Source organism: Haematobia irritans, chromosome 5, assembly GCF_050003625.1.
Source record: "Haematobia irritans isolate KBUSLIRL chromosome 5, ASM5000362v1, whole genome shotgun sequence".
Lineage (NCBI taxonomy): Eukaryota > Metazoa > Arthropoda > Insecta > Diptera > Muscidae > Haematobia > Haematobia irritans.
The window spans coordinates 97,817,951-97,839,006 of NC_134401.1; the positions used below are offsets into that span (position 1 = coordinate 97,817,951).

The following is a 21,056-nucleotide window of genomic DNA, read 5'->3' on the forward strand; positions in this document are numbered from 1 at the left end:
GCAAAGGCGAGTCTTCCGTGCCCTCAGACAGGACAACCCACCTATGGTCATCAGTCGGGAGAATGTTCTCCAGGCGATAAAGGCCGCCAAGAGCTCCACAGCGATTGGCCCAGATGGTTTGGCTACGAGGATGTTGAAACATATTGGAGAGAATGGTGTTAGATATCTGACCCATATCTTCAATATCTGTCTCAACACCCTTGAAATACCGGACATCTGGAAAATAGGGAAGGTTGTTCCTGTTCTGAAACCAGGGAAACAGGCACACCTAGGAGACTCGTATCGACCAATTACTCTTTTGTCCCCCGTAACGAAGATTCTGGAGGCTATTCTACTGCCCTGCTTTTCAGAACATCTAATGTTGGCAGAACATCAGCATGGTTTCCGCTCGGGCAGGAGTACAACCACTGCTTTGTGCGAATTAACAGCCAACATTGCAGAGGGACTAAACAGTAAGAGGCCGCATAAACGTTCGATCCTCGTAGCACTGGACTTGTCTAAGGCGTTCGATACGGTGAACCACACCACGCTCTTGGGAGACATTATGGGAACCACCCTTCCCAATAATCTCAAGAGATGGTTGGCGAACTACATGGCTGGCAGACAGTCCTATGTGGAATTTAGAGGAAGAAGATCAACGCCCAGGAGGAACAAACAGGGCGTACCTCAAGGCGGTGTATTGTCCCCCCTCCTCTTTAATTTCTACGTGGCTGGAGCTCCCCAACCACCACCAGATGTCCACCTGATAACCTATGCGGACGATTGTTCCATAGTGACCACAGGTAGAGACATAAGGGAGCTTGAGGTGAGGATAAATGACTACTTACCTACACTTAGGGATTTCTTTGTCGACAGGAACCTGAAACTTTCTGCCCCCAAATCTACAGCGACCATCTTCACATCGTGGACTAAAGAGGTGAACATGGAACTCGATATCCACATTCGTGGCCAGAGTATCCCCACTTCCAGGAACCCCAAGGTTCTTGGTGTGACGTTTGATAGCCTGTTCCTCTTTGGTAAACATGCGGAAGTGGTAGCTAAGAAGGTTGGGAGCAGAAACAAGATCCTGAAGGCATTGGCTGGTAGCACCTGGGGGAAAGATAAAGAGACGATACAAAAGACCTACGAGTCTATTGGTCGTCCCCTTATCGATTATGCGGCCCCTGTTTGGACTCCCAGTATTAGCGATACCCAATGGAGAAATCTCCAGACGGTGCAAAATACTGCGCTGCGGATTGCGACCGGGTGTCACTCCAAGACCCCGGAACAGCATCTGCATCATGAGTCCAAAATGCTATCGGTGAGGCAACACTGTACCCTCCTCACCCAACAGCACCTGATAAAGTGTAGAAGTGTAAACCACCCGAACCACGCCACCTCAAGGAGGGCAACGACCGAGAGGGGTAGACCCATTCGGTTTGATTTTAGGAAGGACTTACAGTCAATAGAACATGTGATCGGCGATGACAGTGATGAGGGAATAAGGACGGCATTGAGTGCAGTGCACACGGCAGCGGTTCAAGATGCGATCAACTCCTACCAGTGCAGTGTTGTACTGGGAGGTAGGCCACCACCGATCAATGAAGATGAGAGACGGCTTCCTAGAGAAACCAGGTCGGTGCTTTCCCAGCTAAGATCGGGGATCTCTAGGTACCTAAATAGTTACCTCTCCATATTGAACCCGGCAATTCAGGATGTTTGCCCGAATTGTGGACATTCGCCTCATATCACGAGGCACCTCTTCGAATGTCCTGCTCGACCGACAGATCTGACACCTGCTTCGCTTTGGACACATCCAGTTGAGGCAGCACGCTTCCTTGAACTGGATGTGGATGCTTGAAATGTCTAATCCCTGTATTTGTTTGTAATCGTTTATCCTTTGTTTGTTTTGTCTTTTCTATACATTTTCCACAGGGGCTACAACAACAACAACAACGATGACTCAGATAAATGCATGTAATCAGGTTGTAGTTTTACGACATTTTCGTCTCTGCTTTGGGGCGATTTGCAAGGAGATACAAAAGCTGAGTGCATGGCATATACGCACATGCAAGCGCTCTCATTCCCTTATGCACACGTAAACACAGAGTAATGATTACATTAACGATTAAAGAGTTTGCGATGTTAAGCCTACTGCCTCACAAAGCCTACTCATGTATCGCCATACAAACGCCAACAACATAAAGTCGGCTAAAGACAGAATGTTATCACAAGGCTTCTGGTCATTAGTTTACCATACTCTCTTGTACTATTCGAACATACAAATATGATTTTAAACTAGAAGTGTGCGCGTGACACGAAATTCTTGTGAGTCGTGAACAAAATCCAAAGCAACTCTCGTGAATGTGCGTGAATGGGACTGAAATAAATATATCGTGCGTGAGAAATAAAATCGGTTCGTGAATGTGCATGAATAAAATTTCTGCAAAATCACGCTCACGAAAAAAATCAAGATTTAACAGGTTGGCTGATAAGTCCCCGGTCTAACAAAGAAAAACACATTTTTTTGTCAAATTCGTTTTTATTATATTCAACATAGTTCCCTTCAAGAGCGATACAACGATTATAACGACCTTCCAATTTGTTGATACCATTTTGGTAGTACTCCTTCGGTTTTGCCTCAAAATAGGCCTCAGTTTCGGCGATCACCTCTTCATTGCAGCCAAATTCTTTCCCTGCGAGCATCCTTTTGAGGTCTGAGAACAAGAAAAAGTCGCTGGGGACCAGATCTGGAGAATACGGTGGATGGGGAAGCAATTCGAAGCCCAATTCATGAATTTTTGCCATCGTTCTCAATGACTTGTGGCACGGTGCGTTGTCTTGGTGGAACAACACTTTTTTATACCCACCACCATAGAATGGTGACGGGGGTATAATAAGTTTGTCATTCCGTTTGTAACACATCGAAATATCGATTTCCGACTATATAAAGTATATATATGTTCTTGATCAGGGAGAAATTCTAAGACGATATAACGATGTCCGTCTGTCTGGCTGTCTGTCTGTTGTAATCACGCTACAGTCTTCAATAATGAAGCAATCGTGCTGAAATTTTGCACAAACTCGTCTTTTGTCTGCAGGCAGGTCAAGTTCGAAGATGGGCTATAGCGGTCCAGGTTTTGATATAGTCCCCATATAAACCGACCTCCCGATTTGGGGTATTGGACTTATAGAAATCGTAGTTTTTATCCAATTTGCCTGAAATTGGAAATTTAGAGGTATTGTAGGACCACAAATACGTGTGCCAAAAATTGTGAGTATCGATCCCGATTTTACTTCTTCGGCTTATAGAAATCGTAGTTTTTATCCAATTTGCCTGAAATTTGAAATCTAGAGGTATTTTATGACCATAAAGAGGTGTGCCAAAAGTGGTGAGTATCGGTCCATATTTTGGTATTGCCCCCATATAGACCGATCTCCCGATTTTACTTTTTGGGCTTATAGAAACCGCAGTTTTTATCCAATTTATCTGAATTTAGAAATCAAAAGGTACTTTAGAACCGTAAAGAGGTGTGCCAAAAATGGTGAGCATCGGTCCATGTTTTGGTATGGTGCCCATATAAACCGGCCTCCCGATTTGGGATCTTGGGCTTATAGAAACCGTAGTTTATATCCAATTTGCCTGAAATTGGAAATCTAGATGTATTTTAGGACCATAAATATGTGTGCCGAAAATGATGAGTATCGGTCCATATTTTGGTATAGCCCCCATATAGACTGATTTCCCGATTTTACTTCTTCGGCTTCTATAATCCAAAGTTTTTATCCAATTTGCCTGAAATTGGAAATATAGAGGTATTTTCGGGCCATAAAGAGGTGTGCCGAAAACGGTGAGTATCGGTCCATATTTTAGTATAGCCCCCATAAGAACGATTTCCAGATTTAACTCCTTGGGTTTCTAGAAACCGTAGTTTTTATCTGATTTGCCTGAAATTCTAAATATTCTGGTATTTGAGGCTCACAAAAACGTGTATCGGATTAAGTTTTTATCGGTCCATTTGGTAATGCCTCCATATAGAAGGCCAACTGATCATGAAAATTGCTTGAAACTCAATGAAAAATTTCTAAATTTTACTTCTCGGGTGAAAATCTACAGATTTAAGATTTCAAATCAAGACGTTATTTTATAATTTTCTTGCACACTTACAAGAGATGTTAATAATTCCTCTAAAACTCAAACAAAAATGGTTCTTATAAATCCAGAATCTGATATAGTCCTCATAGGTGAAATCTTTAAAGTTATCTTCCGGAAGTGTCCTCAAGCCCTCCTGAAATTTCAAAGGAAACCCTAATATTTGGTTCATGGTGGTGGGTATTTAAGATTCGGCCCGGCAGAACTTACTTGTTCTTCTTCATATGGGGCCGTTTTGCCGCGATTTCGACCTTCAAACGCTCCAATAACGCTATATAATAGTCACTGTTGATGGTTTTTCCCTTATCAAGATAATCGATAAAAATTATTCAATGCCATCCCAAAAAACAGAGGTAATTACTTTGCCAGCGGACTTTTGAGTCTTTCCACGTTTCGGAGACGGTTCACCGGTCGCTGTCCACTCAGCTGACTGTCGATTGGACTCAGGAGTGTAGTGATGGAGCCATGTTTCATCCATTGTCACATATCGACGGAAAAACTCGGGTGTATTACGAATTAACAGCTGCAAACACCGCTCAGAATCATCAACACGTTGTTGTTTTTGGTCAAATGTGAGCTCGCGCGGCACCCATTTTGCACAGAGCTTCCGCATATCCAAATATTGATGAATGATATGACCAACATGTTCCTTTGATATCTTTAAGGCCTCTGCTATCTCGATCAACTTCATTTTACGGTCATTCAAAATCATTTTGTAGATTTTTTTTGAAGTTTTCGTCGGTAACCACCTCTTTCGGGCGTCCACTGCGTTCACCGTCCTCCGTGTTCATTTCACCACGCTTGAATTTTGCATACCAATCAATTATTGTTGATTTCTCTTCTGATTCAGAATCCGGAAACTCATTATCAAGCCAAGTTTTTGCTTCCACCGTTTTTTTTTCTCCTTCAGAAAACAAAATACTGTTTTCAAAACACGAAATTCCTTTTTTTCCATTTTTCCATTCATAAACTAATTAACTTACAGACGTCAAATTTTGACACGAATCATTTGAAGGTTGGTACTATATAAAAATAATATGCATTTAATCTAGCGACGGCATCTATGTGTCAGACCGGTGACTTATCAGCCAACCTGTTAATTCATACTCTTATGTTAACTGAAATTAATTTAGGTCTCGAACTATATTCTATTTTTGAATTTTGTTACCTCTGCTGATTTCCGTTTGGAAAATGTCGTGAGTCACGTGAATTTGTCGTGAATCACGTGAATTGTCGTGATTCGTGCGTGAGTCTTTAAATGTTGTTTATGCGCGAGCGTGAGTACTGGTTTTCATTTCGTGAATGTGCTACACACGATACGTGTGTAGCCAAGTATCGTGCGTGAATAAACATTTTGCTTCGTGAATGTGCGTGAGTGTGAGTGAAATTTCAGTCACGCGCACATCTTTATTTTAAACCACACTTTCAGAACATCTGCTTGCGAAGTACTTTCCCCACAAACAACATTAACCAGAAGCGGTTGATGCAATGCAATACTATGATGGACATTTTAATGTCTACTTTGTAAGGATATGAATAAATGGAAATAATCTTCGCCATATTTTTGCAGATGATTTAATACACTTTTTATATCACCCACTCACAGAATTGGGGATTATTTCCATGGACGGGGTGTGATTTGTTGGGGAGTTTCCAGAATTTTTGGGATTTTGTTGTGGGAATTTTTCGAACTTTAAGCGTTTACTGTGGGTGAAGTTTTTAATAGGTCTGTTCGCGTAGTTTTCCAGTAAACAATATCCAGTAAAAACTAGCAAGAGAGAGAGAGTATATTTTACTCCCTTTGTTTACAAATGCTGAAAAGTACGCGAACGGCATCCAGCAACGATCAAAATTTCAGCTACTAAAACATTAAAAATAAAAATCGAATCCTGTTTGTTTTTTAAGTTCCAATTGTAGTTGCGAAACATGTACATTGTACTGATGCATTGTTTGTTATCAACAACCAGCAGGCAAAGTTTGCAAGGTCTTACTGGGGATAAAATCTCTAGCAAAAACTTGCAATTTCTCTACCTGATAACTGTCAAATGTAGACTATCTCCAGCTCTCTCTTGCTGGCTTTTTGGTGTAAAAGAACAATTTCCAGTAAACAGATCTAATGAGTTAAAGGAACTGAATGTGACGAAATATCCTGATTACGACCTAATTGATGAAAGAAATCGTTGCCAAGAAAATTTATAATTTCTTTACTCTTCTATTCAACATGACGATACGTTTGATATAGATTCCCATTTAATAGTCTGAAAACTCTTTAAGATCCTACAGACCCATAAGTTTGCTCCTTATATTGTCAAAGGCATTTGAAAAGTTTGTGCAAAAGAGACTAGTGCCCAAATTGGGAGAGCTCAATATTATATATGGTCACCAGTTCGCGTTCAGAGAAGGACAGGTAACATCTGACCAAACCATTAGAGATTGTTTGGAGAAAAAAGAGTATTGTTCGTCCATTTTCTTAGATATTAAACAGACATGTGACAAACTCTGTCATAATGGACTATTTACAAGTCATTTCATAAACTACCCAACGTTCCCTATAAATTCCAAGTAAATCGGTGAAGATTAGAATTTTCACTATTACACTCTCCCTACCAGATATCGAAATGTAGCCTGTATTAATTTAATAACCTTCTCTCACGTTCCCTGCAAATTTCAAGTAAATTGGAGAAGTCTATTTTTTTAAAGGGGCTACCCCTTTCCCCGATCAAATATGGAAAAAATAAAGATGTGGACATCACCCTCAATATTCCCTTAAAATATCAAGAAAATCTGGGAACTTTTCTTCATGTTTCAAAGTGTGGAGCAAGGTCCCCTCACCGTCCAAATATCCAAAAATTAGACTCACCATAATGATTTCATAACCTCCCCCGCCCTTTGTAACTTTCAAGTAAATTTGAGAATGTTGGTTTTTTCAATATACTTAAAAAAAATTCGGTGTAAGGTTGCCCTTCCCTACCAAATATCAAAATTTCAAGCAATTCGGAGAACGGGAGCCACCGTGGTGCAATGGTTAGCATGCCCGCCTTGAATACACAAGGGCGTGGGTTCGATTCCTGCTTCGACCGAACACCAACAAGTTTTTCAGCGGTGGATTATCCCACCTCAGTAATGCTGGTGACATTTCTGAGGGTTTCAAAGCTTCTCTAAGTGGTTTCATTGCAATGTGGAACGCCGTTCGGACTCGGCTATAAAAAGGAGGTCCGTTGTCATTGAGCTTAACATGGAATCGGGCAGCACTCAGTGATAAGAGAGAAGTTCACCAATGTGGACTGAATAGTCTAAGTGAGCCTGATACATCGGGCTGCCACCTAACCTAACCTAACCTAAATCGGAGAACATAAGCCCAATTGCAATACAATGTTTTCACTGTATGTACTTAAGAAAAAATCGAGCACAGCAGAGGCCCCCCTTCCCCGAACAAATATTAAAAAATTAGGTAGCCCATATTAATTTGATTGCGATTCTATGATTCTATGTAAATTTATAGTAAATCCGAATATTTTAGCTTTTTCACTGTAGCGTAAAAAAAAGTCGGACAAAGAGAAGGTCTTCCTGTCCGACCAAATATTGGACAGGATCCAAATAAATTAACGGATCTTTGTCGAGACGCCCCTTTAAAGCTTCACTGAAAATTTCAAGCAAATCGGTGAACTTTCGACCAATTTTAAAAAAAGCCAGGCAAGGGGGAGGTTCCTCTCCTTGAGGGGGTCTTACCACGGTTGCTACAGGAGCCAAAAATAATCTACCAAAATTTGGAGAAAAAACTACCAAACAAAAAAATCTTATTTGGTCAAAATTGTATTTCTTTAGAAAATTTTGTAAACATTTTAATTACATTGAATATTTTGTGAAAATTTTAATTCTCAAACATTTTTTGTCATATTTTTATTTTTGTCAAATTTTGTCAAAATTTTATTTCTATAGAAAGTTTTATTAAAATTTTATTTCTAAAGAAAATTTTGTTAAAATTTTATTTCTAATGAAAATTTTATCAAAACTTTATTTCTATTTTTATGTCAATAGAAACTTTGGTCGAAATTTTATTTCTATAGAAAGTTTTATTTCTATAGAAAATTTTGTCAAAATTTTATTTCTATAGAAAATTTTGTCAAAATTTCATTTCTATAGAAAATTTTGCAAACATTTTATTTACATTGAATATTTTGTGAAAGTTTTAATTCTCAAACAATTTTTTGTCATATTTTTTTTATTTCTATATAAAATTTTGTCAAAATTTTATTTCTATAGAAAATTTTATTAAAATTCTATTTCTAAAGAAAATTTTGTAAAAATTTTATTTCCAATGAAAATTTTATCTACAACTTTGTCAAAATTTTATTTCTATAAAGAATTTTGTCAAAAGTTTATGTCTATAGAAACTTTTGTCGAAATTTTATTTCTATAGAAAATTGTATTTCTATAGAAAATTTTATTTCTATATAAAATTTTGTCAAAATTTTATTTCTATAGAAAATTTTATTAAAATTTCATTTCTAAAGAAAATTTTGTCAAAATTTTATTTCTTATGAAAATTTTATTAAAACTTTATTTCTACCTAAAATTTTGTCAAAATTTTATTTCTATAAAGAATTTTGTCAAAATTTTATGTCTATAGAAGCTTTTGTCGAAATTTTATTTCTATAGAAAATTTTATTTCATTATAAAATTTTTTAAAAATTTTATTTCTATAGAAAATTTTGTCAAAATTTCATTTCTATAGAAAATTTTGTCAAAATTTTATTTCTATGGAGAATTTTGCCAAAAGTTTATTTCCATAGAAAAGTTTTTGTCACAATTTTATTGCTATAGAAAAATTTGTCAAAGTGATATATCTTTTGAAAATTTTGTCAAAATTTTATATCTATTGAAAATTTTGACAAAATTTTATATCTATAAAAACTTTTGGCAAAATTTTGTTTCTATAGAAATTTTTGTCAAAATTTAATTTCCATAGAAATATTTTTGTCACAATTTTATTGCTATAGAAAATTTTGTCAAAATTTTATATCTATTAAAAATTTTGTCAACATTTTATACCTATTAAAAATTTTGTCAAAATTTTGTTTCTATAAAAACTTTTGTCAAGATTTTATTTATATAGAAATATTTTTGTCACAATTTTATTGCTATAGAAAATTTTGTAAAAATTTTATATCTTTAAAAACTTTGTCAAAATTTTATACTCGTATCTATCGGAAATTTTACCAAAATTTTATTTCAATAGAATAACAGGTTGGCTGATAAGTCCCCGGTCTAACAAAGAAATTCACATTTTTTTTTTGTCAAAATTCGTTTTTATTATTCAACATAGTTCCCTTTAAGATCGATACAACGATTATAATGACCATCCATTTTTTGATACCATTTTGGTAGTACTCCTTCGGTTTTGCCTCAAAATAGGCCTCAGTTTCGGCGATCACCTCTTCATTGCAGCCAAATGTATTCCCTGCGAGCATCCTTTTGAGGTCTGAGAACAAGAAAAAGTCGCTGGGGGCCAGATCTGGAGAATACGGTGGGTGGGGAAGCAATTCGAAGCCCAATTCATGAATTTTTGCCATCGTTCTCAATAACTTGTGGCACGGTGCGTTGTCTTGGTAGAACAACACTTTTTTCTCCTTCATATGGGGCTGTTTTGCCGCGATTTCGACCTTCAAACGCTCCAATAACGCCATATAATAGTCAATGCTGATGGTTTTTCCCTTCTCAAGATAATCGATAAAAATTATTCCATGCGCATCCCAAAAAAACAGAAGCCATTACTTTGCCAGCGGACTTTTGAGTTTTTCCATGCTTCGGAGACGGTTCACCGGTCGCTGTCCACTCAGCCGACTGTCGATTGGACTCAGTAGTGTAGTGATGGAGCCATGTTTTATCCATTGTCACATATCGACGGAAAAACTCGGGTGTATTACGAGTTAACATCTGCAAACACCGCTCTGAATCATCAACACGTTGTTGTTTTTGGTCAAATGTGAGCTCGCGCGGCACCCATTTTGCACATCCAAATATTGATTAATGATATGACCAACACGTTCCTTTCATATCTTTAAGGCCTCTGCTATCTCGACCAACTTCATTTTACGGTTATTCAAAATCACTTTGTGGATTTTTTTGATGTTTTCATCGGTAACCATGTTGAAATGTTTATTATTTTCCATTTCCCTAAAAATAGGAAATAGTCACAATGTTTCGAAAATGAAAAAAAGTTCCAACTTTACCTTGATACCCTCATAAGATTTTTGTTTTTAGAAAATATGAATAGTTATTACCATTGGCACCATTACTCGAATACCCATTCTCATGATATTTACCTTTGTCACAGCGACATCATTGAAGTACCCGTACAAGCAACATCCTTAATGGACACAATATCCTGTCGCATTACCTCATTGTTGACCTCTTATTAAGGTGGTTACAAACATTTTTGTCATCTTTCCTCATTCTGCTGTTAATGTTCATGGTTGGTTTCCTTTGGTTTATTGTTTGATTTGTGTTGCAGCCACGATGTTGGTTCCTCGAAATTGTTTGCCTTTTCATGTTTACCTCTAGTGCTTGTTTTCTTTTTCCGGTTTTCTAATTTTTGTCTTGCTTTTTTTTCTATTTTTATATTCTAGCATAAAGTTAATGGCGAATCGAGTAATATATCCATGAATATGCTATCCTGTCCTGTGTCCTTTGACTCGGTACTCTGTTGGCCACGAACACCATCAGGATCATGGGCGGTCTTGCCATGTTTTGAGGAATTCAAAGGAGTCCATTATGATAGCACACGTAAGTTACCATAGCATTTGTGAAATGACCATTTATGATGAGTGTGTCAACGCAACTTTTAAGTTTAAGTTTTTCCACCTACAGTGGATAATGGATTTAAAGAAAATTTAACAAAGTCTTTTTATAGTTTTAAAATATTTTTATTGAAAAAAATTTTAATTTGATATTTTCATTCTGTCTCAAACTATTGTAAAATTAACCAAATTATCTTACGAGGGTTGCCTTTTATAACCCTAGTGTTGCACAATCTGCCAAGTGACAGCTCTATCGTAAAGCTTGACATTTTTGAGCTTATACGTACTCAGACCGTTTTGTCATGCGAGCGCTATTTGTGTTGTTTACAGCAACTTAAAAATTCATTTCGCCCAAAAATCATAATCGAACTAAATCGTGAATATTTTCGTGCGATTATTCAACAACAGTGCGTCGATGAATTTAATTGAATTTTTGGCGGTGAAGCTCTGTAAAAGAATAGAGTTTATCGTTGGTATAGTGAATTCAATCGAGGTTGTAGTTCCCTTCAAGACGAATTTTGAGAAGGTCGTTCAAAATTAGTTGTTGTTCCAGAAGCCACTGATCCCGTGCGCCGTAAAAAAATTGTTCGTGTTGGATGCCACATAAAATAACATAATTTATCGTCACGCCTGCTACTAATGCCTATTGAGAGTTTTTCACAAAACAACGACAGACTAAACGCAAGCAAAATAAAGTAGAAAATGACATATAACTCGGAGGCAGGATTTTCCTCAGTTTTGTTCAGTTGCAAGCAAGATGACTACTTACATCTTACATACATAATTTGTAAATCGTTCAAAAAACCAGGCTCGTAGAGATAAAATTTTGATAAATAAAATTTTGACAAATTTTTCTATAGAAAAAAAATTTTGACCAAATTTTCTATAGAAATAAAATTTTGACAAAATTTTCTATGGAAATAAAATTTTGACAAATTTTTCTATAGAAATAAAATTTTGACAAAATTTTCTATAGAAATAAAATTTTGACAAAATTTTCTACAGAAATAGAATTTTGACAAAATTTTCTATAGAAATAAAATTTTGACAACATTTTCTATAGATATAAAATTGTGACAAAATTTTTTATAGAAATAAAATTTTTACAAAAATTTCTCTAGAAATAAAATTTTGATAAAAATTTCTATACAAATAAAATTTTGACAAAATTTTCAATAGAAAAAAAATTTAACAAAATTTTCTATAGAAATACATTTTTGGCAAAATTTTCTATAGAAATAAAATTTAGACAAAATTTTCTATAGAAATAAAATTTTGATAAAATTTTGTATAGAAATAGAATTTTGACAAAATTTTCTATAGAAATAAAATTTTGAAAAAATTTTATATAAAAATAAATTTTGACAAAATTTTCTATAGCAATAAATTTTGACAAAATTTTCTATAGAAATAAATTTTTGGCAAAATTTTCTACAGAAATAAAATTTTGACAAAATTTTCTATAGAAATAAAATTTTGACTAAATTCTCTATAGAAATAAAATTTTGACAAAATTTTTCTATAGAAATAAATTTTTGACAAAATTTTTCTATAGAAATAAAATTTTGACAAAAGTTTCTATAGAAATAAAATTTTGACAACATTCTCTATAGAAATAGAATTTTGACAATATTTTCTATAGAAATAGAATTTTGACAAAATTTTCTATAGAAATAAAATTGTGACAAAATTTTCTACAGAAATAGAATTTTGACTAAATTTTCTATAGAAATAAAAATTTGATAAAATTTCTTATAGAAATAAAATTTTGACAAAATTTTCTATAGAAATTTTGACAAAATTTTCTATAGAATAAAATTTTGACTAAATTTTTTATAGAAATAAAATGTTGACAAATAGAATTTTGACAATATTTTCTATAGAAATAGAATTTTGACAAAATTTTCTATAGAAATAAAATTTTGACAAAATTTTCTATAAAAATAAAATTTTGACAAAATTTTCTATAGGAATACAATTTTGACAACATTTTCTATAGAAATTAATTTTGACAAAATTTTCTATACAAATAAAATTTTGACAAAATTTCTTATAGAAATAATATGTTGACAAAATCTTCTATAGAAAAAAATTTTGACAAAATTTGCTATAGAAATAAAATTTTGACAAAATTTTTTATAGAAATAAAATGCTAACTAAATTTTCTATAGAAATTAAATTTTGACAACATTTTCTACAGAAATAAAATTTTGACAAAATTTTCTATAGAAATAGAATTTTGACAAGATTTTCTATAGAAATAAAATTTTGACAAAATTTTCTACAGAAATAGAATTTTGACTAAATTTTCTATAGAAATAAAAATTTGATAAAATTTCTTATAGAAATAAAATTTTGACAAAATTTTCTATAGAAATTTTGACAAAATTTTCTATAGAATAAAATTTTGACTAAATTTTTTATAGAAATAAAATGTTGACAAAATTTTCTATAGAAATAAAATTTTGACAAAATTTTCTGTAGAAATAAAATTTTGACAAAATTTTCTATAGAAATAGAATTTTGACAATATTTTCTATAGAAATAGAATTTTGACAAAATTTTCTATAGAAATAAAATTTTGACAAAATTTTCTATAGAATAAAATTTTGAAAAAATTTTCTATAGAAATAAAATTTTGACAAAATTTTCTATAGAAATAAAATTTTGACAACATTTTCTACAGAAATAAAATTTTGACAAAATTTTCTATAGAAATAAAATTTTGACAATATTTTCTATAGAAATAAAATTTAGACAAAATTTTCTATAGAAATAAAATTTAGACAAAATTTTCTATAGAAATAAAATTTTGACAAAATTTTCTTTAGAAATAAAATTTTGAAAAAATTTTATATAGAAATAAATTTTGACAAATTTTTCTATAGCAAAAAATTTTCACAAAATTTTCTATAAAAATAAATGTTTGGCAAAATTTTCTATAGAAATAAAATTTTGACTAAATTCTCTATAGAAATAAAATTTTGACAAAATTTTTCTATAGAAATAAATTTTTGACAAAATTTTTCTATAGAAATAAAATTTTGAAAAAATTTTTCTATAGAAATAAATTTTTGACAAAATTTTTCTATAGAAATAAAATTTTGACAAAAGTTTCTATAGAAATAAAATTTTGACAAATAGAATTTTGACAATATTTTCTATAGAAATAGAATTTTGACAAAATTTTCTATAGAAATAAAATTTTGACAAAATTTTCTATAAAAATAAAATTTTGACAAAATTTTCTATAGGAATACAATTTTGACAACATTTTCTATAGAAATTAATTTTGACAAAATTTTCTATACAAATAAAATTTTGACAAAATTTCTTATAGAAATAATATGTTGACAAAATCTTCTATAGAAAAAAATTTTGACAAAATTTGCTATAGAAATAAAATTTTGACAAAATTTTTTATAGAAATAAAATGCTAACTAAATTTTCTATAGAAATTAAATTTTGACAACATTTTCTACAGAAATAAAATTTTGACAAAATTTTCTATAGAAATAGAATTTTGACAAGATTTTCTATAGAAATAAAATTTTGACAAAATTTTCTACAGAAATAGAATTTTGACTAAATTTTCTATAGAAATAAAAATTTGATAAAATTTCTTATAGAAATAAAATTTTGACAAAATTTTCTATAGAAATTTTGACAAAATTTTCTATAGAATAAAATTTTGACTAAATTTTTTATAGAAATAAAATGTTGACAAAATTTTCTATAGAAATAAAATTTTGACAAAATTTTCTGTAGAAATAAAATTTTGACAAAATTTTCTATAGAAATAGAATTTTGACAATATTTTCTATAGAAATAAAATTTTGACAAAATTTTCTATAGAAATAAAATTTTGACAAAATTTTCTATAGAATAAAATTTTGAAAAAATTTTCTATAGAAATAAAATTTTGACAAAATTTTCTATAGAAATAAAATTTTGACAACATTTTCTACAGAAATAAAATTTTGACAAAATTTTCTATAGAAATAAAATTTTGACAATATTTTCTATAGAAATAGAATTTTGACAAAATTTTCTATAGAAATAGAATTTTGACAAAATTTTCTATAGAACTAAAATTTTTACAAAATTTTGTATAGAAATAAAATTTGGCAAAATTTTCTATAGAATAAAATTTTCTATAGAATAAAATTTTGACAAAATTTTTTATAGACATAAAATTTTGACAAAATTTCTTACAGAAATAAAATTTTGACAAAATTTTCTGTAGAAATAAAATTTTGAGAAAATTTTCTATAGAAATAAAATTTTAACAAAATTTTCTATAGAAATAAAAATTAGACAAAATTTTCTATAGAAATAAAATTTTGACAAAATTTTCTATAGAAATAAAATTTTGACTAAATTTGCTATAGAAATAAAATTTTTACAAAATTTTCTATAGAATGAAAAAAACATTTTTTTCATACTAAATACAACAATTTAATCAAAAGTTGCTAAATAATAATTATTTTTAAATTTGGTAGATTTTTGGTAAAATTTTCTTCGAAGATTGGTAGAATATTTTTCAAATATATTCTTCAAAATCTAGAAATGCCGCCAATATATTGTCGCCGTAATTTATAGATTTCCCTAAATGATGCATTACTGAGTGCAGAGCAGGATCCATAGTCCAGTTTACTATGGACCCTCTCTCACACTCGGTTTTTCCTTCAGTGCGGTAAAAGTTTTAGAACTCAATGTCTTGTTATAAAATAGCTGTCTCACTCACTCAATATTCACTCTTTTAAAAAATCAAAAGAAACATTGGAATTAAAATCCTGTATAGCACAATTCTTATCCGAATCTTTACTTTTCTAAATATCTTAAAATTATAAAATTTTCGAAAATATTTTGATTTCAAATGAAAAACTATTTTTATTTGTATCTCATTGCCAGATTGGAGAACTTTGTTTTCCAATGGCCACAATAACCGATTGTTATCTCTTTGCCTCAATAAATTAATGCAAATATCAGATGTTTGTTTTTGTATTATGATATCTTAAAATGTGTGATTGTTTATTAAAGCGTTAAGCATTATGTGTTAAAATCTCAAAGTATTTTTCACACTTTTATAGAAAAACCGACGCGCGACTGACCGAGACCAGTGAGCCAGCGATCGAAAGTGGTATCCAAATATTTACTTAGCAAACATCATCCGTTCCGTCATTGATAAATACCGGCTAATTCAATTGATAATTTGTAGTAGTACATGTAGAAGAGGTAGTTTTTTTTTTCAATAATAAAGAGCTGGAGGGGTAACAGTAGCTGGCGGATAAAATGCTATGTTTGTCAATTAATTTAATAAATTGGGTTTTGTAGTAGAGATACACCAAAACTCAAAGAAAAACCAAGTAAATAAAGGCGAAAGTCGGTAGGGACTGATTCTATAATACCCTACACTACAATCCAAGTCAAAGTTTAACTGTTATATCATTAACCCATTTATTGAAACAAAAATCAGCCATAACAAGAGACAACGATGCAAAAATCGTCCAAGCTGAAGACTAAATGGTCTATTCCACGCACTGAAAAAACTTGATTTTACACTCAAAATAGTTTACTTAGATTCAAAGATTTGGTCCCTACTTCTTCTTTGAAATAAACACATTTTTGGGAAGCCTTTCAGCCTTAAAACTATACTCAAAACATCTTACAAGGATCCAAAGATTTGAAACTTCCTTTCAGGATTTTGGTATTGAGTCCGAACCAAAGATGCAGCTTCCGTAAAATAAAGATTGGTTGCAATCATAAAATTATTTGATCCAATTTATTATACCATGCGCTACACGGCTCTACGAAATAAGGGAATTTATTCATAATGAAATAAATCCCCATTTCAAATATGAAATAACGCCCCAATTGTATACGAATTAACAACCCAATATTTTTTGAAAAGAAGCCAAAACATTCAGAACTTCAGGAATGACTGTGAACAACGGATGCCGCAGTTTCTGCCAAAACTTTACCCTCCACCATAGGATGGGGGTATATTAACTTTGTCATTCCGTTTGTAACACATTGAAATATTGCTCTAAGATCCCATAAAGTATATATAGTCTGGGTCGTGGTGAAATTCTGAGTCGATTTGAGCATGTCCGTCCGTCTGTTGAAATCACGATAACTTCCGAACGAAACAAGCCATCGACTTCAAACTTGGCACAAGTAGTTGTTATGGATGTAGGTCGGATGGTATTGCAAATGGGCCATATCGGTCCACTTTTACGTATAGCCCCCATATAAACGGACCCCAAAATTTGGCTTGCAGACCCTCTAAGAGGAGCAAATTTCATCAGATCCGGCTGAAATTTGGCACAGGGTGTTAGTATACGGCCTCTAACAACCATGCAAAAATTGGTCCGCATCGGTCCATAATTATATATAGCCCCCATATAAACCGATCCCCCGATTTGGCTTTCGTAGCGTCTAAGAGACGCAAATTTCATCCGATATGGCTGAAATTTGATACAGGGTGTTAGTATATGATATTTAACAACCATGCACAAATTGGTCCACATCGGTCCATAATTATATATAGCCCCCATATAAACCGATCCCCAGATTTGACCTCCGGAGCCTCTTGGAAGACCAAAATTCATCTGATTCAGTTGAAATTTGGTACATGGTGTTAATATATGGCCTCAAACACCCATGCAAAAATTGGTCGAAATCGGTCCATAATTATATATAGCCCCTATATTAACCGATCCCCAGATTTGAACTTCGGAGCCCCGTGGAAGAGCAAAATTCATCCGATCTGGTTGAAATTTGGTACGTGATGTTAGTATATGGTATCCAACAGCCATGCAGGAATTGGTTCATATCAGTCCATAATAATATATAGCCCCCCTTTAAACCGATCCCTAGATTTTGTTTTGGAGAAGCAAAATTCATCCGATCTGGTACGTGGTGTTAGTATACGATATTTAACAACCATGCCAAAAGTGGTCCATATCAGTCCATAATCATATATAGCCCCATATAAACCGATCCAAGAGGCTCCAAAGCCAAATCTCGGGGCTTTGGAGCCTTTTGGAGGAGCAAATTTCATTCGAGTCAGTTGAAATTTGGTATATTGTGCTAGTATATGGCCGTTAACAACCATGCCTAACTAGGTCTATATCGGTCTATAGTTATATATAGCCCTCAGATAAATCGATCCCTAATCACACAAAAATTGGTCCATATCAAGTTCATAACTGTATATAGCCCCCATATAAACGACCCCCATATTTCAATTCTAGCTTTCTACGTACCGTGCAAAAGTTCATATCCGTTCTTTCCTATACGTATATACCAGTCAAGAATTGAATTATATACGTATTTAAGTTCCTTTTTTTGTCTAATATATACCACGTATGGACTAACTCACAATTTAGAAAACGAAGTTAAGAAGTTTTAAGATACCTTGGCATCGTAAGTATTTCCACAACCCAATTAATTCGATTGTGGATGACAGTCTTTCGTAGAAGTTTCTACGCAATCCATGGTGGAGGGTACATAAGCTTCGGCCTGGCCGAACTTACGGCCGTATATACTTGTTTTTACTTGGCTTCGTTAAATCAGGAAACTTTTAGTAAAAGACACCTTAAGACAACAGAAATGGGTAAAATAAAAAGAAAACTTAGTTAAAACTATTCAGGAGGCTTTGTAGTATATACTGAATTTTACCGTATAAATTTTTCTTGTTTCGTTTTCTTGATTTTAACATTGAATATTTAACCGGCTGGAAAAAAATTAGAGCACAAGAAAACGGTGATTATCGGTCCATATATTAGTATAGCCCCCATAAGAACGATCTCCCAATTTAACTCCTTGGGTTTTTGGAAACCTTAGTTTTTATCCGATTTGGCTGAAATTGTAAATATTCTGGTATTTAAGGCTCGCAAAAACGTGTATCGGATTAAGTTTTTATCGGTCCATTTGGTAATGCCTCCATATAAACCGATTTCACTTCTTGATGGTATAGAAATTGCTTGAAACTCAATGCAAAATTTCCAGAATTTACTTCTCGGGTGAAAATCTACAGATTTAAGATTTCAAATCAAGACATTATTTTATAAATTTTTTGCGGACTTACAAGAGATGTTAATGATTCCTCTAAAACTCAAACAAAAATGGTTCTTATAAATCCAGAATCTGATATAGTTTTCATAGGTAAAATATTTTATCGTATAAATTTTTCTTGTTTCGTTTTCTTGATTTTAACATTGAATATTTAACCAGCTGGAAAAAAATTGGGGCACAAGAGGGTTAAGTCATTAAGAGTCTTGCCAACTTAAGAACATAAAACTTCCACAAAATGTAGAAACCACGGAATTTAAATTTAACTAAAATTAAATTTTACTTTATGTCCCCATCTACAATCTTTTCAAATATCTATAAAAAAATATCTGCAAGAAAATTCATTCTATTTCTATTTATACAATATTTGTGTTATTTAATATAATGAAAAATTCTCAAAAACAAAAAAACACTGTCCCAACCATTGATAAGGTGTTAACAATGAAAGTACAAGTTAATGGTTTAGTGCCATGATGTGGTTGGGTGGGGGAGGGAGGGAGAAACGAAAAGAGTTTAAATTATCCAAACGATAAGAAATCAAAAAATAAATCAAGTTTCTTATCTTTATGCAGATAACTTTTGGATAAGTTAACTAAGTACCTTGCTCTTTTATGGTAAACATCTACGAATGAGATTCGAGATATTGATACCATAATCTAAAAATATCCTAAGTCATTCTGGCATTTTTATACGGTTGCACAATTTTGATTTATATTGAATTTCTTGAAGTTTTATTGTGTCTAGTTGTTGACCTGAATTTGGGAAGATTTGCAGGCCATCAGTGTGGTTTATGAATCAAAAATATGATACCATTTATATATTTTTGGGAATTTCCTCAGAGCTAATGTGGGATTTCTCTTGAAAGCTCCATATATAAGATTTAGAGAAGAAATCCAAAAGCTATTGTTACGTACCACCACCATACATCAAATATAATAGCTTGCTTTGAAAACTCTTCATCGTAGCGAATTACTTGAAAATTTTATAGAATTTCAGGCAAAGTTTATCACCGATACTCTGCCATGAAGATAGGTTTAAATGTTAAGCTTGTCGAAATTAAATTTAAAGTTTCTATATGTGGCTCATGCTGCGTGAGAAGGCTGTTAGGATGGCAAATGTTCGATGGGAGAATTGCAAGGGTTGTAACGACACCAAGCAAATATGGCCCCATTTCAATTTAAACCGCACACTAGATATGCTAATGTTCTCGAGACGTCAGATATCACTCCTGATATCTGCTATAACGGGTCGCTGCCTGATAGGCGATTTTGCAAAAACTATTGGCGCGAAGTATAATGACTATTGTATGAGCTGTCATGATGCGGAGGAAAAAGAATCAATTAAACACATCTTGTGTGAGTGTCCTGCATTTTGTGTAAAGCGCAAGCAACTTTTAGGAGCATATAGCTTCAGATTACTGGCGGATCTGGAAAATGTTAACTTAAGCAGTCTGCTAATGTTTTTGGAACAATCTGCTTGGTTCAAGAAAGAAAAATAATCAAGAATTTTCAGCGGTTAAAACTAGAAGTGCCCATATGTAATAGGTACTTTTAGTTAATGTGGTATCACAATGGACTGAATAGTCTAAGTGAGCCTGAATCTTAATCGGGCTGCCACTTTAACCTAACCTAACCTAACCTTCTATATGTGGAGACTACATGGAATTTTAGATTTCTGAACCTAAATAGGAACCGATTTTCAGCCAAATCGGATCTTAGACCCATTTTTATGCCCACGGGTCTTAATAAGTTTGTCATTCCGTTTGTAACACCTCGAAATATCGATTTCCAACTATATAAAGTATATAGGTATTCTTGATCAGCGAGAAATTCTAAGACGATATAAGCATGTCCGTCTGTCCGTCTGTTTGTCTGTTGTAATCACGCTACAGCCTTCAATAATTGCGCTATCGTCCTGAAATTTGGCACAGATTCGTCTTTTGTTTGCAGGCAGGACAAGTTCGAAAATGGGCTATATCGGTCCAAGTTTTGATATAGTCCCCATATAAACCAACCTCACGATTTGGGGTCTTGGGCTTATAAAAA

General features: G+C 32.9%; 1 protein-coding gene across 4 annotated transcripts in view; it reads left to right on the top strand.

Moving 5' to 3' along the window:
- Dh44-R2 (Diuretic hormone 44 receptor 2) overlaps positions 1-21,056 on the top strand; it is a 237,232-nt gene that overhangs the window by 117,286 nt on the left and 98,890 nt on the right. For all 4 annotated transcript variants that reach the window (XR_012723874.1, XM_075313803.1, XM_075313804.1 and 1 more), the window contains exon 3: positions 10,762-10,918. Coding sequence is in view for 3 of the 4 variants with exons in the window: in XM_075313803.1 (XP_075169918.1) it covers positions 10,762-10,918 (157 nt within the window). In the remaining variant the exon portion in view is untranslated. The remainder of the gene's footprint in view (positions 1-10,761; positions 10,919-21,056) is intronic.